The 24,354-nt window shown below is 31.5% G+C and overlaps 1 protein-coding gene across 1 annotated transcript in view; it reads left to right on the top strand.

Moving 5' to 3' along the window:
• Positions 1-22,191, top strand: part of LOC108913012 (gamma-aminobutyric acid type B receptor subunit 1-like) — a 65,001-nt gene extending 42,810 nt beyond the window's left edge. The window contains exons 4-5 of the mRNA XM_018718466.1: positions 21,999-22,032; positions 22,109-22,191. Of these exons, the coding sequence (XP_018573982.1) occupies positions 21,999-22,032; positions 22,109-22,191 (117 nt within the window). The remainder of the gene's footprint in view (positions 1-21,998; positions 22,033-22,108) is intronic.
• Positions 22,192-24,354: the final 2,163 nt, after the last annotated feature.

The following is a 24,354-nucleotide window of genomic DNA, read 5'->3' on the forward strand; positions in this document are numbered from 1 at the left end:
CAAAAGTTAAGCCCACGTTTTTTTTATGCGCATAGAAAAATTTTCATTTCTAGTGATATTTGAAAGCCAAAAAGCGAAAAATCTCCGTGGATATACGATTCACCCAAACCAAAACAGATACCGCCTGGTCTAATAAGCCAATAAATTGCAAGAGTTTATGTTAAGATTTGCTGTGTTTGGACCTATTTCCGAAATTGCTTGGTTTGGCCGCTACATGGCCTCAAAGATCGTGAAATTTTTTTGAATTTTGTAAATAACTCGAATACGTATTATTAGATTTTGATTATTTTTGAGGTGAGGACTTTTGCTTTCTACACATTTTGGTGTTATACAGCGTGTTTTTTAAAACTTAGAACAAAATTGATTTATAGTGACAATATCCGTTCATAACTTTTCCTCTTTTGGGCAACAATGACGATTATTTTTCATTTGAAAGGTGATACCATTTGCAAGTTTTTGGGTCTCCTGTAGAATTTTGATTAAATGAGCGATTGGGGTACAAAAAATATTTTTTTAAATCTATCCGTTATCTTGCCACCCATATTACATTACTTAACAAAGTGCTAGTAGTTTCTGATTTTGTAGGTTGACTGTAATTTCAGTTTGATCTTTAAGTCATTGTACCTGCCAATTCTGTTCATCCAGAAACGGAATAATAAATATTCACAATTAACATGTTTTCTAGAAGAGACCCAAACTTCCAAATGATATCACCTATCATATAAAAAATAGTTGTTACTATTGCCGGAAAGAGGAAAAAGTTATGAACGGATATTGTCACCATACATCAATTTTGTAAAAGTGGTAAATTTTAAAAAACACTACATGTAACACCAAAATTTGTAGATTGAAAGGAAAAGTCGACACCCCAAAAGTAATAAAAAATGATTAATACATATTAGTTATTTACAAAATTAAAAAAAAATTCACGAATTTTGAGACCATCTAGCGGTCAAACGAAGCGGATATAGGCGAAGTAGTCTAAAGTAATCTAAATCTGTCTATTTTGAGTCTACGAATCTGTGGTCTTCCGTTGTGCACGTTATTCTGGGACACCCTGTATAATGAGAAAAACACTGGTTCTATTAAGTCTTAAATGTTCTTTATTTTACCAGCCTGGCCGTAGAAAACAAGATCCTTTCAATGATTATTTTCATTATTGATATAAATCACTTGTTTATATAAAACTATATTGCTAATTTCGAATCTTTCCGAGCTTCCTACAAAAAAATCATAACTACTTTTTCATCGAGTATTCATTTTCCTAATAAATGTAGCAAATTTGCCCAAAAGTAATGAAAATATGAATATTAAGCATCTTGTTTAAAACTGACAAAATCGTACAGGCATGATCTGCTAGAGTTAATTTCAGAGTCATTTCTCCATACTTACCATCTTATATGTTTTGAAAGAGAAGAGATATGTACCAACATTTTAATAGAAGCTGGTTGAGGAAAAATGGGATTTGATAAAAAACAATATTTATTAAGTAGGGAAAAATAATTCCAATGTCACCACAGCACTTGGTGGTAAACTAAATGTATAATGGAATTTTATGTCAAATGCTTCATACTACAAAGATCGTCCTTGCGAGTTCCTTCATACAGTTCCGTTTTCCTATAATGGAGACCAGACCATCAGATTTGGGTTATCTTGTACATGGTGTTTAATTATCAATATCAAGATTTTACCTAAAATACTTTCCCTGCTTATTTAAAGAACAAAGTATACAGGGTGAGTCAGAAAGAATGGGTCAACACAAAACTGGAGATACTAGACACCAAAATATTATGTTTGAGCTCATCATGCATTATACGAATGTCGCTGGTTTAAGAAATACAGGATGTTCAAAGTTTAAATTTTATTTTGAAATTTCTCAATAATTCACAAAGTTTTGATAGCATGACTCTGAAAATTGGTAGTGTTCGATTTTTTTGGTGCGAGAATTACGAATTTGAAGCTTATTTTGATGTTGCTCCTAGAGGGCGCTAGTTTCACTGTATTATTTAGGTAAATCGGAACATATTTTTTCTATCTGTTGAGCTATGCTTTTAAAAAGTTAAATATCTAAAAGAACGTTCAATTCTACATAAAAAATGTACTCTTGTTTAAGTCGCCTAACTTTATCGATTTCTGGGTTATTTGCATTTAAAAGTTTCAATGTATGTATTTTGTGGTGATTTTGTATTCTCAAAAGTTGAAAATAAGAACAAGAATTATTGATAGTAGTAATAATAACAAACCATAAATCAAATTCTGAAAGTTTCCACCAGCTACCTCAATACATTTTATTTTACACTCTTAAATGTCTCTGAATATTAAACAAAATGTCCCTATTATTTTTAAACGCATTCGCGGTTACTTGTATTTTCTGTCGTAACTCCTCAACAGAATTAATTTCTTCACGATACAATACATCCTTCAAGTTTGACCACACCACAGTCCAGAGGGTTTAAGTTTGGACTTCTTGGTGGCCAACTAAATTCATTCCCACGGCCAATCCACCGATGAGGAAAATGTTCATTTAAATACTGGCGTACTGGCAAGGCAAAATGTGATGGTGCACCATCGTGCATAAACCACATACTCTCTCTTAAAGCGAGTGGTACATCATCTAGAAGCTCGTTTAAATTATGTTGAAGAAAATTTAAATAATGAGGTCCAGTTAGATTGGGTGGCAATTCAAAAGGTCCTATGAAAAAAAAAACAGAAATTAAACCACACCAAATACTCATCTTGAACTTATGCTGAAAATGACTTTCTTTTACAGCATGTGGAATCTCACAAATGATTGCTCTTCCAATTGAAAACTCCTTGTCTAGTAAATGTCGCCTCATCAGTAAATAAAATCTTATTGAGGAAATCTGGGTTTTCCGTTTGCATATTTTGTATAAACTGAGCAAATTGTAAGCGAGCTGGTAAATCTTGCGACAATAACTGATGAACCGGAGTATAATGACATGGATGGAACATTTCTTTTTTCAAAAATTCTACAAATGGACGATTGGCTTACCCTCGTTGCCACACTTAACCGACGAGTACGAGTAGTAAAATTTTCTCTTCTTCATCGACTGTGATAGATTTTGGAGTATCATGGTTACTTTTTGGTCGAAAAAATCCAGATCCGCCTAAGCGATTGCAAAGATTTCTGAATAGTTTATAATTAGGTAATCTATTTGGGTACAATTGCACATATCTTCGGGCCGCCGCATGTTCATTAAAATTAGCCTAAGCAAAAACACAAATCATATTATGCATCTCACTGTTAGAAAAATTATTGCCATGGCATTTTTTGATCACTAGCTAATAATTTTGCACGAATAATAAATCAGACATACGCAAAATACGTTAATATTTATTGACAAGAAAATTTGACACAAGCCTACTTAGAAAAGAAATAGCAATATAAGCGTCTGAAAGAAAATCACCACAAAATACATACATTGAAACTTTTAAATGCAAATAACTCAGAAACCGATAAAAGTAGGCGACCTAAACAAGAGGACATTTTTTATGTAGAATTGGACGTTCTTTTAGATTTTTAAAGCATAGCTCAACAGATAAAAAAAATATGTTCCGATTTACCTAAATAATATTGTGAAACTAGCGCCCTCTAGGAGCAACGTCAAAATAAGCTTCAAATTCGTAATTCTCACACCAAAAAAACCAACACTACCAAGTTTCAGAGTTATTCTATCAAAACTTTCTCAGTTATTGAGAAATTTCAGAATCAAATTGAAACCTTGAACATCCTGTATTTCTTAAACTTAAAAAGTATCTCCAGTTTAGTGTTGACCCATTCTTGCTGACTCACCCTGTATATTTCATTTTACACACTTTTTGTCCTTCAATGTCTTCAAATTTAAACCAGAGCTACCAGATACGTTTTCATATTCTCGAAAACCGTATAAAGCTTGCATTAATCTATGATATAAAACTTCTTTAACTACGAAGACTAATTAAATAACCTATATGTAACAGCGCTATTCAAAAAGTTTGCACTATTGGGAAAAAACTTTATGTATAAATTCAATAAATTCCCTCGAATGTCAGATGTTTCTGCATGTCGTTAAATCCAAATAGCGCACATCGAACCTCATAAAACGTGTGTTATTTACGAGGGGCAGACGAAAACTGCAAATCGGCTCAAGAGTAAAGTATCTTCTTTATTATTATAAAGAAAAGTTATTTCCATCTAAAAGATTAACTAGAATATAAAGTTTCAGTTCACTATTTTAAAAAAGTGATTATTGACATTTTTGCAACTTTTCCTATTACCATAATTCGAGCGAAAGCATCCATTACTAAAGTCACGTTTTTTTAGTATGCTTCTATAAGGAAAACATTATAATTCCTAAAAACAAGTTGAATCAGGAACTAATAAGACAGTTATAAAAAATGGTGTAGAAGATAAGATCTGGTGCAAACTCTATTTTATGGTCAAGAATAATATGAAAACTAATTGTAAATAAAATGGTAAACCTCGTAATAACAGTTACAGTTCATTCGTTCAAAAAATATTAACCCTTGTTGCTATAAGTAGGGTTGCCAGATCTCCGGGAGTTTTCGGGTTTTGATGGTACATCTCCGGGCTCCGGGTTAACATGTCATTTCTCCGGGTTTTCTTTGTCGCGGAAAAAAAACTCTGTCACGAAGTAGATATTTGCTGAATGCGTACTTTTTGTTTTAGACATCGATTTCTTCGAAAACAACAATTTGCCCAGATTTCCTGATTGCATTTGCATATCCTTCTTTTTTTAGGCATCAAACCTATAAAGTAGAAACAATTTTTATTTTACAAAGCAATGCGAAAAAAACAAGTAAGAAATAACAAAAAGAAAACTAACAATCAACTTTTTGACTACAGAAAACCCTACTTCTAGTTGAACCATTGTAGGCGATACTCCTTGAACAATATTAAATTAACAATAACATTTAAATTATTCTTGAATATAAAATAAAGTTTACACCAAATTTGTTCTTATTTTCTACACCATTTTTATAACGGCCTTATGAGTTCCTGATTCAACTTGCTTTCCGGAATTATAATATTTTTCTTAGAAGCGTACTAAAAAAAAACGTGACTTTTGTGATGGATATTTTCGCTCGAATTATGGTATGAGGAAAGCATTTTAAGATGGAATCTTTGAACCATTTCCAGAGCAATGACCGCTTCTTGAGAACATTAAACTGAAAACAAAATATAGTGAAGTAAAAAAATAAGTAAAATAGATCTTAAATAGTAAGTGACAGTATTTCTGTACAGTATGTTTCTCATAATCTTCAATAACTTTAAATGGAGATATATTGAAGATTTATGGAATTTACACAAAGTCATCTTTAGGTAGTTGAAACACCATGCTATATTATGCCGCCACAAATGAATGAAGACATGTCTGTTCAATAACTAGCAGAGTTCTCTACTCTCGCGTGATAACACCGCACCGAGTGATCATATGATTAATCTGATTGGTCGAGCCAAATCAGGTCATGTAAATTCGCACTTTTATTCGTATATTTATATGAAATAGTAAAAAACACATAAATGATTAGGAATAATCCATTTTAATTAATGTAAAAGTACAAGTAAAATGTAATGTATCATGTTTGTTCAGTTGATTCGCATTTTTCGTGTATAAAAACTATTACAGTTATGCAAAAATCCTATTTCCACAATTTTCATCAATGTATTTTTATTCCTATTACCACTTGACAATCAGGGCAAAGCGTAACGTGAAGTGCAGCCGAGATACGTTCATTAGTACCTATATTTTTGCATTTCATATCACCACTTGAAATAATATTTAATGATTTCAGTATGACAGGTAAGCGATTTTTTCATTACAACAGTGTCGAGAAAATACAGTGTCCACAAATAGCATTTAATAAAAAAAAGTAATTCTCGTTAAAATTTTGCTTGTATTTAAATGTACAAAAATGCAGTGGTCCATCATGTATGTACTATGTATCCCTTGTGACGCACCGTTACGAGTAATGTCGGGTTGCGACTAAACATTATTTTCACCGTCTAATGGTGTCAGTTGATTTCCCTGTCCGGACATCAAATTTTGGGCTGTCCCTCGGATTTCGGATCGACAGCGGTTACTCTCGGGCGCCAGTTTTCTTATGTTTTTCATGAGGGAAACCCCATGTGAACCTTACCCTTGATATAGTACTCGGGTAGCTACAGTGAAGACAAGTAATTTTCAGGGTCCGTTCTATTTCTTTCTGTTATCAGACAGAAAAAGTAGTTGTTTTAGTGTTGAGTTATTATTATTAAACTAATAGAATTATCATCAAATTACGTTAACTAGAATTTTGGCTGGATTCGAATGTTATCGGATTCGGTGGATTCGCATTAATGAAATAAATGATACAATACTTTTTCCAATTCAATTTATTTATTACAATTCTAAAAGTAAATTCGTAATTGAGGCACGCTGATGAGGTCAGCATGACTCAATTGCGGATTTACTGACTCTGCATTATGTTAACAAACGTCGATGTTAAAAAAACATAGCTAAAGATTGGTTTCAAACAGAGCTACAAATAATAACAAGTTGTACAAAATTTCAGTTTCTATGAAATAGAAAAAATAATAAAGGCAATAATTCAGGATTTAGATAGAAGTAACAATGGTGTTTGCGCAGCCACTTATCAAAAATTCGGCTGTATATGTATGACAACAAACTAATTCAGAGGTGGTGTTTACACAGCTGCCCCCTCCGTTCCTAAATCTACGGCTATGACTGTATACAGACAATTATAAAAGTGGTATCTAAACAGCCGTCCCAGGTGTTTTGTGTGGGTACCTCCTAACACAAAACGTGAATTCCAGTGGTTATTGGTGGTGGTATTACACAGTATATTTCTAACGCCAAGTAGTGTAGGTTGAAACTAGAAAGTGTTGTACTCGTACTCTGGTAGGATGGGATGGATGGGAAAGGAAATAAATTTACTTCTTGTAATTGGTCACTACTTATATTCCCTGCCTCCCATCTAGGTCAATCGGTCGGTCTCCTCTAATGTCGGACTTGGTTCTGGGTAGCTAGATATCTTTTCCGGATAGGAACTGATTCTCCTCGGTCGTTCTTCCAAGTTCGGGATCGTTCCTGTTATCTCTTCNTCGTTCCTCCAAGTTCGGGATTGTTCCTGTTATCTCTTACTCGACTTTCTGGATAGGAACTGGCTTTTAATGGATTATTCACTGGTTTTATTAACAGTGGTCTTTTATTAGTCCCATGTTACTGGCAAATTACTAGAATTACTACTAGAATTAGAGTGGGGCCCCAAATCGTAGTATAATTTTTGCAAACAAAATAATTTCTGGACGGCCTAAATAAATATAAAAATATAAGAACGGACTCTTCATTTTAAATAATATCAAAGAATTAGTAATTATTAACCAAATGGAAAAAAAATTGCAATTAAACTCAAAGGTTCATTACACCCTATTACCATTACCACTATAGTGGTAACCAGTTTGGAATTTATGATTCTGTGATCTATGAAAACAAGCCGATTGTCTTCAATTCTAGCATATGACAAATCTTAATTCGAAAACTTTTAATTTTCTTTTAAATATCTCAATAAAGTTTTTTGATATTCTATTTGGAAAGGGCACTTTAGCCGCTAAGAGAATAATATTTTGCCGCGACAAGACCTATTGAATTGTCTCATAAAGATATGCTACAAATTACTTACAAAATTATTTTTTAAAATGCCGACTTAAATTAAACGTTTTTTGTTGTATACGCTTACAATTAAGACGACAGAGGACGCCTTGTATATTAAATGTTAAAAAAGTTTGGTTTGACTTATGTGTCTAGTGCAGAGTATCCAGCTCTAAAGCTGAAATCAGCTTCTGCATTTCTAATAATTTCTTTAAGAGGATGCCCTGTATTTGTAGTAAACTTAGACTTTCATTTTTTACAAATTTAACAGAAGCTCCATCTGCGGGCACACTATATGTTTGTTTAATTTTTGTTGAAAATAATTTACTAACTTTTAGAAACACATTTTTTAATAAATAGATTAAAAATGTTATTATATAACATTAATCACATTTACTCTCTCTAAATTGAATTTATGAATACATCTTTTAAAATTTTCTTTTACTTTGATATACAGGGTCGGAAAGTCCCCATGGTTCATCGGCCGTTACGTGAGAGCGATAAAGAAAGTCATAGAAATCCGTGCGATAGAGAAAGATGGCTATAATGAAGGCGTCTAATAGTCACCGCCCATTTCGCCCTTCCACAAATAAGAAGTGGATCTCACGTAACGGCCGATGAACCATGGGGACTTTCCGACCCTGTATGTTTGGAACGATTTATATACCGACCAGCTAAGATTCGAAGAATATATTTTCATTGGTAGTATCCAGACGTCAAAATGCAACAGATGAGTAAATCAGAATTAGGACAACGTTGGTGGAGCACAGTATGTGCCTTTACAGATGAATACAGAAATTTATGGATATCTAATAAAGAATGTGCTGGGATTTACCCAGAGCCGGGTTAAGCAAAACGTGCCTTTAATGTGAGAGGGAAACTGGTAAAACAATATTTTCAAATTCTCAATTTTCAATTGGAACTAAATATCAAATACTATCTAAGTATATCTATGTGTAGAGTAGGGAAATTACTTGTGGAATAAAATTATGTTATTAAATATATTTTTGGGAAAATGCATTGGTATTTCTATTTTTATTATAAATAACGCAAGCATACAATTTTTTTTCATATACTTTTTAACAGAGTAAGATACACTCTTGAATTTTGATCTGCTGAAGACGATAGAGCCATCAGAAATGTTCCATCGCGTCAGGATTTTTCCATAACCTAAAAAAATAGATCAAAATCAGTGGAAATCTCTCAATTTTTTTGTTAAAATAGTAAAAATTTTGAAATTAAAGTACATAGATGTGTTCATAGGTTCAAAGTAAAAACTTTTTTCTCTAAATAGACCGAAATATTAAAAAAAAATTGCATGGCTGTGTAATTATAATATATCTAACTATGGATAGAAAACTATCCACATAGATGGAAATCTTTTTTTAGTAAGCTACTACGTCGAAAAATTAGTGTCATATAGTTTCTCGTCAAAACCCTGCAGATATAACGTCGTGTGGTGCATTTTCCCCCAAGCTCCAAATCAATTCGCTTTAATGGGCCAGCCCAGAATGTCTAAAGAAATAGGAAGTTCAGACAAAATTGATGTTTCCACATTAATTGAGGTCAATTTTCTCACTATGGAACCAATTGTTGCAGTCAACTCTGATTTAAGTCATATTAATTTTAATAGATGACAGCTATTACACAAGACCTTTGGAAACGCTCATTTTCCGAATAGGTACCTAAACCTTTTGAAAATTAATACAGTAATTTTGATTCAAGACAATTCACCGACTGCCTCTGTTGGGTTGGTTGGCTTAGTCTAGTCGAATTTGTGAACATTATCCTGGACTTAATGCAATTATTCGAGTTGCTAGTCTAATTGAGATTATAAAAAGATCCTTAATCAAATTATATCTCCTCAATATGTCTGCTTTCAAAAGCAGCATTTTCGTGGTCTGGAATGGAGTGTTTGTTATTCTATTTATAGGCTATTGAATATATGATTTTAAAAGGAACTATGACGTTCCAGATATTTTATTACATGAATCATTCAAATGGTCATTTTAGATAAAAAAAAAACCGCGGAGTGCTATTAAATTAGAGGGTGGAAATTGGAGATAGGGGTCGAAAATGCACCGCATTCAGTTTTTTAATTGTAGCTCGAAAACGAAGCAAAATTTCGCTATAGTTCATAGGAAAAATTATTTAGAGAATTGAATTTCCCGGCTTAATTAAAAAATTTAAAAGGAAAATTTTATGCAAAAAATCGTTAATAAACAATTTGAAAAAATAACAAAACATTCGATTTTCAGATTTTTTTACTTTTTTGCCTCTAGTTCTTTTTTTGAGTAAAGATAGATATAGCCATTTCTTTATAGAAAAAAAAGTAGATAAAATTTTCTTCAAAATAAGAGGTTGCAAAGTATTTTTGAATGAAAATTGACTGATATATGGCCGCTCAAACTTAGGCAATTTTTCGACTTTCATCGCGTTTACTCTTATACGTTTTAATTCTCATTTTTTGCAAAAAAGGAAGGAAATAAGACGTTCAAGGATTTTCATCACATGACTTGTTCGAAGGGTCATTAAAATTGAAAAAACCGCGGGATGCTACTAAATTAGAGGCTTGAAATTGAAGATAGGGGTGAAAAAGCACTATTGTAGTTTTTTATAATATGGCACGAAAACGAAGCAAAATTTCGGTATAGTTCATAGGAAACATTTTGTAGAAATTCGAATTTCTCATCGAAAAGGCTTATTTAAAGAATGTAAAAGGAAAATTTTGCAAAAAATCGTTAATAAACAATTTTAAAGCAAGCAATAAGATTTTTTGATTTTTTCCTTTTTTAATAAAATAATTTAGCAAAAACTTGAGAATTTATGTACAATAAAGTTTATTAGTAATGTATGTACAGTGTGTCCACGGATGGAGTTGACAAGAGGAGAAACTCATTTGTGACTTTATCGAAAAATGTCACTCTTTATAAAAAGTTCTGCCTCTCGAAAAAATGAGACTGTCATACAAACATCTTAGATTAGACATAGAGGGTGTTCATAAGTTAAAAAAACAGAAAAATACTTAAGAGAGATGTACCATTTTTTAATATTTTATACAACATTTTTATGAAACAAATCTGTTTATAACCTCAAATAATGTCCTAATACAAATTTTAAAATAAAAATTTCAATTTTGACTTTTACTCTATATGTATAGCTACTTCCCACCTCAAAAATTGAAATTTTGATTTTAAAATTAGTATTAGGACTTTATTTGAGGTTATAAACAGATTTGTTTAATAAAAATGTTGTGTAAAATAATAATAATAGGCGTTTGAAATGGGGTCAAATGTACCACTTACCGAGCGCGCAAACTGTATGCGTAGTCCAGACGATATCTGTTTCGGGTTGGGTAAAACGCATATGATCGGAGATTTTTGCTTTAACAGCTTCCAAATAACATCAGAAATGATAATTTTTCTATGCAAATAAAGAAAACATGGGCCTAATTGTTATTGCAAAAAAGTATAAAAAAAATAGAAAAAAAATTCATTTTTTTTCTTGGATTTCTCGTCGACAACTTAGCAACTATTCACTTTAGACAAAAATGGAAGAGGAAAAAAGTTTTGTAATTAAATTTTGATCAAGATAGAGTTAGTTGCAATTCGAAAACATAATTATTGTTATTGCAAAAATCGGAAAAAATCATTTAAAAATTACAAAAAAAGCTAGTTTATATGTCAATTTTTTTTAGACACTTCAATAATATCTAGGATCTTCATACTTTTCCCAATTAAACTTCTTACTGCATAGAATCATCACACCAAATTTCATCCAATTCGGTTCGATAGTTTTTACATAATACCTAAATGTTTAAATTTTTTTTTCAAATTAAAAAATTTTCAAAATCAAATTTCTAAAAATCTAAAGTCTTTGAATACATGAAAATTTCACCACAAAAAGAAGAGTCCTCAAGCTTCAAAATGGTTTTTGAAACATTCAAATCGGACGATTAGGCGAGCCGTGGTGATTGTTTAATAATTTTCGCAATTTTCACGCTTATAAACAATTGCAATAATTTAATGTTTTTTCATTTTTTTTTTATTTAAAATATGGTTTGAAAGTACTCGGAAAGACGAATTATTTTTGGAGATATAGCCCGTTAAAGTTAACCCTTATTTACAGCAAAACTATAAGGATATAAGGGCTGTTTTTTTAACTAATAGGTTTGTCATTTTGAGTACTTTCCAGATATAAATTTTCAAATTTTGCAATCACGGGCGTCCCATTTAAAATGTCACTCAAAGATATTCAAGACCACGTGAAATCAATGAGGTATCAGTGGTGGGGGGAGCAAACACACAGCTACTCCGATCTGAATTCTCNAAAGTAGATAAAATTTTCTTCAAAATAAGAGGTTGCAAAGTATTTTTGAATGAAAATTGACTGATATATGGCCGGTCAAACTTAGGCAATTTTTCGACTTTCATCACGTTTACTCTTATACGTTTTAATTCTCATTTTTTGCAAAAAAGGAAGGAAATAAGACGTTCAAGGATTTTCATCACATGACTTGTTCGAAGGGTCATTAAAAACGAAAAAACCGCGGGATGCTATTAAATTAGAGGCTTGAAATTGAAGATAGGGGTGAAAAAGCACTTTTGCAGTTTTTCATAATATGTCACGAAAACGAAGCAATATTTCGGTATAGGAAAAATTTTGTAGAAATTCGAATTTCTCATCGAAAAGGCTTATTTAAAGAATGTAAAAGGAAAATTTGATGCAAAAAATCGTTAATAAACAATTTTAAAGAAATCAAGCAATAAGATTTTTTGATTTTTTTTTCTTTTTTAATAAAATAATTTAGCAAAAACTTGAGAATTTAAGTACAATAAAGTTTATTAGTAATGTATGTACAGTGTGTCCACGGATGGAGTTGACAAGAGGAGAAACTCATTTGTGACTATATCGAAAAATGTCACTCTTTATAAAAAGTTCTGCCTCTCGAAAAAATGAGACTGTCATACAAACATCTTAGATTAGACATAGAGGGTGTTCATAAGTTAAAAAAACAGAAAAATACTTAAGAGAGATGTACCATTTTTTATTGTTTTATACAACATTTTTATGAAACAAATCTGTTTATAACCTCAAATAAAGTCCTAATACAAATTTTAAAATAAAAATTTCAATTTTGACTTTTACTCTATATACTTCCTCTCTACTCTCTACTTCCCACCAAAAAAATTTTGATTTTAAAATTTGTATTAGGACTTTATTTGAGGTTATAAACAGATTTGTTTAATAAAAATGTTGTGTAAAATAATAATAATAGGCGTTTAAAATGGGGTCAAATGTACCACTTACCGAGCGCGCAAACTGTATGGGTAGTCCAGAAGATATCTGTTTCGGGTTGGGTAAAACGCATATGATCGAAGATTTTTGCTTTAACGGCTTCCAAATAACATCAGAAATGATAATTTTTCTATGCAAATAAAAAAAAACGTGGGCTTAATTGTTATTGCAAAAAGTATAAAAAAATTGAAAAAAAATCATTTTTTTCTTGGATTTCTCGTCGACAACTTAGCAACTATTCATTTTAGACAAAAATGGAAAAGGAAAAAAAGTTTTGTAATTAAATTTTGATCAAGATATAGTTAGTTGCAATAAAAAAAAATAATTATTGTTATTGCAAAAATCGGAAAAATCATTTAAAAATTACAAAAAAAGCTAGTTTATATGTCAATTTTTTTCAGACACTTCAATAATATCTAGGATCTTCATACTTTTCCCAATTAAACTTCTTACTGCATAGAATCATCACACCAAATTTCAAAAATCTTTCATAATCAAATTTCTAAAAATCTAAAGTCTTTGAATACATGAAAATTTCACCACAAAAAGAAGAGTCCTCAAGCTTTAAACTGGTTTTTGATAAATTCAAATCGGACGATTAGGCGAGCCGCGGTGATTGTTTAATCATTTTCGCAATGTTCACGCTTATAAACAATTGCAATAATTTATTGTTCTTTCAAAATTTTTTTTTATTTAAAATATTGTTTGAAAGTACTCGGAAAGACGAATATTTAAAAAAAACCTGATGATCCGCCCATTATTTTTGGAGTTATAGCCCGTTAAAGTTAACCCTTATTTACAGCAAAACTATAAGGATATAAGGGCTGTTTTTTTAACTAATAGGTTTGTCATTTTGAGTACTTTCCAGATATAAATTTTCAAAATTTGCAATCACGGGCGTCCCATTTAAAATGTCACTCAAAGATATTCAAGACCGCGTGAAATCAATGAGGTATCAGTGGTGGGGGGAGCAAACACACAGCTACTCCGATCTGAATTCTCGAGTTCAAAACTGCGACGCTCGGAAAAATTTCACTTATCTCAGCTTCTAATGGACCAATTTCGATGATTTTTTTTTAAATCGATGTCTCGCAACTTAAAAAATTCAATTATCATATTTTCAACTACCTTTTATTATTAATTATTGGACTTTTGACATGCCGATAAACAGTTACTTTAAAAAATGATTAATTTATTATGTTTATTTATTTACTATGTTAATATTCACGACCAAAATTTTTGCATGTTGCACCAGGTAATACTAGTAAGTTTGTTTAAATATTATAAAATTGTTTAAACAATAATTATTTAAATAAACAACTGAAAATTGGTATTAATTTTTAGTTTTACGATAAATTTCTAAAAATCTTTCAAAAAAATAAATTGTGAATAATTATAATTTTAATTTTTTCGTTTACTTTTAAAATATTTATCTAAAATTTATTTTTTATTTATATATAAAAAAGTATAAGAATCTTTTGGATACTTCAATAAACAGTACAGACTTTTCATGATTTTTCAAATTTTAAACTATTTATTTCAATTTTTATTTACATTTAATCTTTTCTAATTCAAATGCCTTATTAGTATTATCACAATCTATTTCGTCGTCGATTTCCTCGTCCTGCAACTGCAAAATAACATTTTCTAACGACTCTGAAACCTGATTGTCGAGTTCACTTGCACTTTCTTCCGACATATCTTCTTCAAAATCGATTTCGAACTCGTCTACTTCCACTGTTTTGTGAGCATTTTTACTAATTTGCCCTTGGCAATGGGTGCAATACTCATTTTTGAACTCGAGAATTCAGATCGGAGTAGCTGTGTGTTTGCTCCCCCACCACTTTCATTGATTTCACGCGGTCTTGAATATCTTTGAGTGACATTTTAAATAGGACGCCCGAAACTAATGGGCGGATCATCAGGTTTTTTTTTTAAATACTCGTCCTTTCGAGTACTTTCAAACCATATTTTAAAATTACAAAAATTTGAAAAAAACATGAAATTAAGTATTGCAATTGTTTATAAGCGTGAAAATTGGGAAAATGTTTAAACAATCACCACGGCTCACCTAATCGTCCTACTTGAATTTTTCAAAAATCATTTTAAAGCTTGAGAGCTCTTCTTTTTATGGTGAAATTTTCAAGTATTCAAAGGCTTTAGATTTTTAGAAATTTGATTTTGAAAAGTTTTTAATTAAAAAAAAAACAACAATTATTATGTAAAAACTATCAAATCGAATTGGATGAAATTTGGTGTGATGATTCTATGCAGTAAGAAGTTTAATTGGGAAAAGTATGAAGATTCTAGATATTATTCAAGTGTCTGAAAAAATTGACAAATAAACTAGCATTTTTTGCAATTTTTTAAATGATTATTCCGATTTTTGCAATAACAATATTTATTTTTTCGTATTGCAACTAACTCTATCTTGATCAAAATTTAATTACAAAACATTTTTTCCTCTTCCATTTTTGTCTAAAATGAATAGTTGCTAAGTTGTCGACGAGAAATCCAAGAAAAAAATGAATTTTTTTTCTATTTTTTTATACTTTTTGCAATAACAATTAAGCCTACGTTTTTTTTATTTGCAAAGAAAAATTATCATTTCTGATGTTATTTGGAAGCCGTTAAAGCAAAAATCTCCGATCATATGCGTTTTACCCAACCCGAAACAGATATCTTCTGGGCTACGCATACAGTTTGCGCGCTCGGTAAGTAGTACATTTGACCCCGTTTTAAACGCCCCTGCCCCAACTAGGCTGTCAGCAACTTTCATTTGCGTACTCCCCAGAAGGTCTAGAATATATATTATGAGTTGCTGACATTAATCTGATCACGGGGCGATTTTCGTATTTAGGCGTGCCTCTATATCGCGTTACTGTACTGAAAACCCTGCACCATCGAATAGTAGGAAAACTGATAAGTTGCAAGTCATGTTTTATGATTGCGAACGATTTATGTGATTTTCTCCATTTAGCATGAACTATTGAAGCTAATATAACACATTTTGCATATGTTGTTATACAAAAATTTAGCAAATAAATATAAATTTGGTTAAGTTTAAAGAAGTTGCAAATGAAATTTAAAAAAAACAATTTTTATCCAAGACAAGTAGTTCCTGTAACAAAAAAGGTACATTTATGTTTACAATTTCAGTGGATACTTAGCGGCAAATAAGGCAAATCACTATTAACCATTTAAAAGCTAATTTATTAACTGAGAGACTAAAAGCTGCACTTTACTATCTGAAATTAGAAATTAAAATATTGCTTTTAATACACATCGTGTAAAGAAACTTATAACGATTGCTTGTGTTGAGGTTTGAACTTCATTGATAGAAGAAAAAGTTATAATTACGAAAATTCAACGTCTTAATTAGAACGTAAGCAAATGCCTGCACTAATTCAAGCTGTGGATGTGATATTAATTTATGGAGGACGTCAGTAAAGTGGAATGTTAGGTGCTCGAACACACGCTTTACAATATCCTAGGAGGCTTAACCCTAACGTAAAACTTTGGTAATATCGTTAGTTAACGTGAAACTGGTTCATTAAAAACAGCGGAATATTGTTAACGGACCTCTTCTAAATGAGAATAATGAATTATGGTGGCAGCTGAGCTAAATCCTTGAATTAGTTAAGCGGTTGTCTAGGGAAAGTTAAACGAGTCAAAACTACCATTTTAAGAATTTTACCCAAACATAGATGATGTACATTGAATTTCACTAAAAATTAGAAGAAAAGTCAATAAGTTGTTTTAAAAGCTTTCTTTCCAAACGAGAATCGTAACTAACCGCCATTCTCAGTGAAAGCTAATAATTATGTAAATAGTTTTAAGTTAATAAAATAAGCAAACAACAACAAAAAAGGAGCCCTTTGTTCGAAATATAATTTTTAATTGGCGTAAAATTTAAATTTTTTAGGATTTTACCATTAGAAAATGAAATTTTTTTTTTATGAAGCAACTAGTTTTTGAGATTCTACAAAATTAGTTTTGGATAACCATTGTGTCTGAGGTATTCTTTCTAGAATCTCATAATTCGTTAGAGTTGATTCTACAATTGTATTTACAAGAATTTTTTAACAATATTAGACCAACAAAAGTTCGTAATTATAATAATACATATATTTCTTTTAATTCAGATAAAAATTGTTAATATGTCTTTGTTATAGCTGTTTTACATTGACAATTTATTGATGAATAAATTGACGAAGTTCTTCATGAATTAATTAACGAATTTATTGGTAAACAGTGTGGTTTTACACTGCTACAGACTTTGTCAAGTTTTTTGACGTATGAATCAGCTCTACCAACGAATCAAAGAAGCAAATAAATTTGAAAAATGTCACCTTTCCACTCATAATTGTAGTGATACAACAGCGGTACCGTTCTGACAAATATTATATAAATATTAGTTTTTGTAAGTAATAAATCAGTAAAAACAATGCAAAACTAACACGACGGCGACGCCCACAATTATTTACATATTCCAATAACATAACCTCATTACTGATCTGAGGCTGGAAATCTGTTGGGTTGGTACTTCCGAATTTCACGAAGAAATTGACGAAAATTAGAACATGCTCTAATTCGTCATGAACTTCATGAATAAATTCAAGGAGTTATTTGACAGCAGATTTGGTGCATTACACTTGTCCAATTTCTTGATGACGCGACTTCATGAATTGATCCGATCGACTTGAAATTTGGCAGATAGTTAGAGAAAATTAGTGACGTAGCGCCAATTGACGCTTACACCCTGTTAGGTGGTTGACACACCTTCTCGGGGGTGGAATTTTTTTTTAAATAACGCTGAAAATCGATAGAGAATCAAATTTTGAGCAAAAAATATTCGAATAATTTTTTCGAGAAATCAATAGTACCTATTCACGATTGAAAACATGGAATTTTGAGTGAAAAAACATTTTTTCAAAGTATTTTTCGGGAATAACTTAAAAACTACGCATTTTATTAAAAAAAGTGTATTGAACAAAAATGTAGTGTATAAATAAACAAAGAAAAAAAAGAAAATCGTTTTTTAAAAAGTGTGGTACGTCCTATACAAAGCGAAATATGGTTAGTGGAAGAGGACTTATTTTGGGGGGAATATTCGAATCGATGTATTCAACGTCAAATAACGGAGAAAGGATTAATTTTACGTGTATAACGCTCCTGGAGTTTTTTGTAGCACTCAAAAAGACCTTCAAAATGAGTACCTATAAAAGTTAATTAGAGCAAAATTGAAGGAGTTACCGTCAAAAACAGATGGGTTGCTCATATTTTTTTAAGAAAAAATGAGCAGTAAACGCAGTACCTACCATTTTCATTAGAATTAAAATTAATCGTAGACCCATTACAATTAGTTTTGTTTTAGTGTTTTTCATACGGTCCTGAAGTTAGACCGGTTCAGAATGCGTATTTTTTGAATAATGTACGGTAAAACTTGAAAACGTATGTTTCATTATTCAAAAAAAATTGCCTTATTTATATAATAACTCTGAAACTATGAAAGATACGTAAAAAATAATAAACAATAAAAATGTAGCTTATTTTTCAATAAATATTTTGCTTTTTTTATTCCTATAGCATAAAAAATAAAGGAGATATCGCCGCTTGATGTATTCATTTTAGTGAAAATACGACCTGTCTCGAGCCCTTCGATCCTTTCCCTTTAAAAAAGGAAGGACTTAAAGGTATTATATGCAAACGATCTTACAGCTCTTGAAATTATCTTTAAAATGCTTTTTTGTAGGATACTATAGCTTCAAAATTAACCGAGTTATAGTAAAAATACCAATGACATTTTTTCGAAGCAAAATCGGCATTTTTGGAGCAAAATGTTAGGATTCAATAAAAATATTTTACATTATTATTGGTAAATGTGTAGTTTATAAGAGTTGAAAATGGCAAAAGTAAAATATTCTTACATAAACAATATAAGGGAATTTTTATTTTAAATTATTGCACAATTGTAGCATTCTAAGATGTAAAACGTAATTTTTTATAATATTTTTAGCATAGGGGTGATTTATAAGGGTTGAAAAGTGTTATGAGATACAAATTATTTCATAAGCAAGGAGGGAATTTTTATTTTAAATAATTGCACCGTTAAAGCATTCCAAGCTTTTAAAAAGTAATTTTTTATCATTTTTGTCAATACAGGGGTGGTTTTTAGGGGTTGGAAGGGAAAAATTCTTTTATTAGCTATAAGATAACTTTTATTTTAAATAATTGCACGATTTAATCATTCCAAAAAACAAACAAAAAGCGTCAATCGGGCTTATGTCACTTTTGAACTTGAGCCTAAGATGAGCCTTATTCTAAATTTTCATGCAAATCCATGCAGTTTCAAAGAATTCGGAGGTTACAGCTGATTTTCAGCTTCAATGACTGTACTAATGAGGATTATTTTAATTTGTTTATTATTTATGGAAAAAAGCAGCTGATTCTCTACATGTTCTTGAAATTTTGATATAAAGTTAATTAGTTAATTAGTTTAAAATATTACTAAGAATGTATACGTTGTTTATGAGACATTCATCAATAAGTTTTGACATAAGCCTACTTTGAGAAAAGTCACTTATTTTATACATCGTAATATTGTTAAGAGTTCAATTAAAAACTTTTTTTATCGAAAACCTTCCACATTAGGAAGTTCTAACAAAAGTACATTATTTTTAGAAAATAAAATTGTACATTAGAAATTGGAGCCCGAATGGTAAATAACCTAATCTCAAAAATTCAGAACTTAAAATGTAATAGGAATGTAGCATAACTAGCGCCCTCTATGAAATGTCCAAAAAATAATTAGACCAACGTATTTGGCATCCTTAGAAACTCCGGAATACCAAATTTCATAAAAATATTTCGCACCATTTGCAAATTTTCGAAAAAATTCTATTTAAAAAATTTTAATTTGTCGCTTTGTATCTCGAAAACAAGAGGAGATAGACATATAGTTCATAAGACAAAAAATTCTTATTCTTTCTTGTACTATCACCCCCTGTATTTACGGGAGGTCTTTCTGAAACAACCTGTATATTCAAATTGAAGCAAGAGATACAAAAAAAATTTAAGCAAAAAGTTCTGTATGAAGTGAAATACGAAACTCTAAAAATGAAACTTAGCACAAATCGTTAGACAGTAGATTGCAACAATTTCACAGAACAAGTCTCCAATTTTTAGGTTAATCCTCGCAATTATTATTATTATTAGTTTTTTCTTTCGCAATAGTGGATATACAAGGAAGTTCTTTTATTAAAAAAATATTTGTATTATCTTTGGAAAAATAATACATTTTTTTCAAACAGCACCTCAAAAACAAATGTTCAGTTCTAATAATAACTTTTTGAAAAAAATTCTATTCAACTTTTTTATACTTTTTACATAACCTTTTTCTCCAAAAATAGTATAGCGTTCTTTCTGTGTTCATACTATAAAGTGCGAACGGCAGCCCTCTATAGTGGCGGCAATGGGCAGTGGGTCGGTTCTAATAATGGATTCTCAACATATATATTAGCCTGTTTGAGGAGAACGTTAGAGGGACGATAAAAGATGTTAACAGGGCGCCAACCTACACAAAAAAATAAGTAAACTACCCCCTAACGTTTCCCTCTCCCTATAGGTCGGGTTGGAGAAGATAAAATAAAAATGCACACATAAAAATCTCACTGGTATATTTCTCACTCTCTGCTAGGCATTCGGCAGGATACGGGTCTCGAATCTGGGGCTCGAGGTGGCGACCTATTCCCTTCCAGGATTACCAAGAAAATTGCTGAATGCTATATTAAGTTCGTAGTGACTTCCAAAACTTTAGTTACTCAATATTCACTAAGAGATCGTAATTTTAAATTTACTTAACTAGTTATGACGAAATTAACTGCATTCGCCTAACTTTAAAATACCACTAATTATTTGAGACTCCCTCAAATACCAACAAAATTTATGTCTTTAAGACTTAAATAAGACAACAGCTCTTACCTTTAATATAGAACTCTAAAAACTTTCTGCAAACTATTTAAATTACAAAATTGTAAAATTTTAAGTTTTATAAAATTTTCTTAGAAGTTTTCTCAACGCTTTTCAAACGGTGTAAACTTTTCTAAGCTATTATTTATATAAGAAGAACCAGATTACTTCCTGCGTCTGTGACATTGTACGAGTGAATTTCTTTCATGAGAATTTTATAATTTTATTTCGTAACTTTTTCTGAAGTTACTTAAAAAATACAACACATCTTATCATCCTGTATTTTATTACTTAGCGTTTTTAAGTCCTTGACTGAAATATTTTGACTAAAATGACATTTTCTATTTCCTGTTCAATTAGACTGTAATAATCTCCCACTTTTTACACAATCCCTATGTACCGAAAAGGTACCTTTATTAATTTACAGAATTGAAGTAATATTTTCTATTTAAGCTTTGTTAATTTAGAAATTCATATATTTATTGAAAAGCCCTATTATTTGTCTAATATTGCATCCAGATAATTTCTTGTCTATCAAAACAAGCTTTATTATTTCAGCACCCAGTTGGATTCAAGTGAATCGAAATTATAGGTCAGGGGTTGAATTTATTAGACTAAGTAACTACATCCTTTAAAATCAATGGATAGAGTTGTGAGTTGTTATTATAGATTGTATCTGAACGTAAAAAGATAACTATATTTTCAAACAATGCCTTCTGGGATTAATAATTTAAAGGGTCAACCAGCAATTTTTACGCTATAAGTTCGATAATGCTGTTAACTTGATCAGATAATCGAAAATTTGAAATTTATAAAGCGATGTAACAGAGAATTTGCCCAGTATTCGATTATGAAACTCTTGTTTATCTTTTGATCGAATGTTAACCGATTTTTATTAAGTTTGCAGAATTATCAGCTGTGTTGTAAAATATTGTAACGAAGTGGTTTTCCGACACCCCACATTTGGTTTGTTTTTATTTAATTATATCTTAATAAATGTAGTTTACCGCACCAGCATTATTTTTGGCATTTTAAAGTCCTGTAGTCCTGTTCCAGCATTCCGACCGACCAGACGTGCCCAGGAAGAGAAGTGAGTCAAGGTTTAGAGAACATAGGTAAAGATTTGGCTGCTGTCCGCTAGTACTAATCATATCTTGTCTTTTCAGTTGTCCGCCGTACCACGACAAGGAAAGGTGCACTGTTGTCTCCGTCCGGTGTACCAGACCTAAACTGCGTGTTCGGCTTATAGGATGTTGTCTCCCCCTTTTTCTGTCCTATGAGTTGAAACGCAGGTCGGACCGAACCGCAGGAACACGACAAGGAAGGGTGCACTGTTGTCACTGTCCGGTGAATTCAACCTAACTGCGCGCTCTGCTGATAGAATGTTGTGTCCCATTTCCTTTCTGTTCTATGAGTTTAGATGCAGGTCGTAGTTAATCTTATTTCTTTTTCAGGTACGACGTGGTTGGGTGTACTGTTGTCTCTTTCCGGTACACTTAACCTAACTGCGCGTTCAGCTGATAGGATATTGTCATCCTTTCCTCCTTTTCTGTCCTATGAGTTGAAACGCAGGTCGTAATTAATCATACTTTCCTTTCAGAGATTTTCTGCCAGCCGCCTACCAGCATTGAGGAGCCCCGCTGTTACTGTTTTATTGCTTTTTGTGTAAAGATAGTAGCCAAGTCTACTCTATAGTTATCGTTTGTATCTTTGCTTTGCTAAATCGCTTCCTTCTTTCTGGTATTTGTACTACCGCTTACCGCATTAATCGTTCCGCTACACTGAGAGAATTTCTTTGTTACGGTTAGTAAAAATCCATTAACCGTAACAAAATATCTGCATTAAATAGGCGCCAAGTGAGTTGCCTTCCTACCACAAGAAAAACTGCTTTGCTGGAAGGAACTCACTTGCAGTAAGTAGACAGTTTTGCTATAATCTCTTTGCTACCTCAAGTAAGTCAACTCATTAAGCACAAACGACTCAACTCATTAACCCCAAACGAGTGAACTCATTAGCCCCAAGCGAGTCCTCATTAATCCTAGCGAGTCGACTCATTAACCCCAAGCGAGTGAACTCCGTATTTACTATTTTTCGGTGTTGTTGGCTCTCCTCACTCTTTCGTGCACCATGCAATGCAACTTAAATGTTGTACATATTTTCAAACAAGCATAAAATGAAAATCCCTATTCGAGAAGTAAGAGTTTGTATCCAGCCTGCATTGTGTGCATGTAATCACGCATGCATATAAGTATTATTGCATACCTACGTAAATACCCTAATTGAAAACTTTCTGTCGGTTGTTAGACAACTGAAAACTGACTCAACACTCGATCACAAAACATCTATTTATTATAAAGAACCCATCGACTACACTGAGAGAATTTCTTTGCTACGGTTAGTAAAAATCCATTAACCGTAGCAAAATATCTGCATTAAATAGGCGCCAAGTGAGTTGCCTTCTTACCACAAGAAAAACTGCTTTGCTGAAAGGAACTCACTTGCAGTAAGTAGACAGTTTTGCTATAATCTCTTTGCTACCTCAAGTAAGTTAACGCATTAACCCCAAGCGACTCAACTCATTAACCCCAAACTAGTCAACTCATTAACCCCAAGCGAGTCCTCATTAATCCCAAACGAGTCAACTTATTAACCCCAAGCAAGTCCTCATTAATTCCAAGCGAGTCAACTCATTAACCCCAATCGAGTAAACTCATTAACCCTAATAATCAACCCAATAACTCCAAGTGAGCAGTTTTGTTGCCTTAAGAAAGTCAGATTATTAACTGTGAGCCCTTTGTCAGGTAAAAGAAAGAATTCATTTGCTGCTGCGAGGTTGTCTACTTACCTTTGCATCATCACTGATCTCTCCTAACAAAGTATTTGCATATCACAGGTAACTTCTTTTCTGTCACAGGTGGGTATTTTATTACGATAGCAGGTCATATACAGGGTGATTTGGTTTTAATCAGGATAACTTTGAGAACTGATATAGAATTCAGCAAAATAAGTAGTTTCATAAAAAAAAATTAATAAAATGCGCCATGAGCAAAATAAAATGCATTACATTATCAATTGTTAATCAATTTTTTAACTAAATAAATTTAACTTAAATAAAGTAAATAATATACAATATCAACAAATGTAAATACAGCAATATCTGATAAATTGATAACAATATTGCAATTTGAAATTATCGAGCTGTTGATATTTTCTTCTCATACAAAAATTTTTTGTCATTATACATCATTGAATATTATTAGTTTAAGTTAACTGACCGCTAATCTGTTATGTCATAAATTCACTGATGCTCTGATACACCAAATCATTCGGAGTTTAATACAATATCATCTGTAGATTAGTTATTCACTTATTAAAAATCCGTAATGTATAAAAATTTAAGTTTATATATATA

Source organism: Anoplophora glabripennis, unplaced genomic scaffold (assembly GCF_000390285.2).
Source record: "Anoplophora glabripennis isolate ALB-LARVAE unplaced genomic scaffold, Agla_2.0 scaffold982, whole genome shotgun sequence".
NCBI classification, from domain to species: domain Eukaryota; kingdom Metazoa; phylum Arthropoda; class Insecta; order Coleoptera; family Cerambycidae; genus Anoplophora; species Anoplophora glabripennis.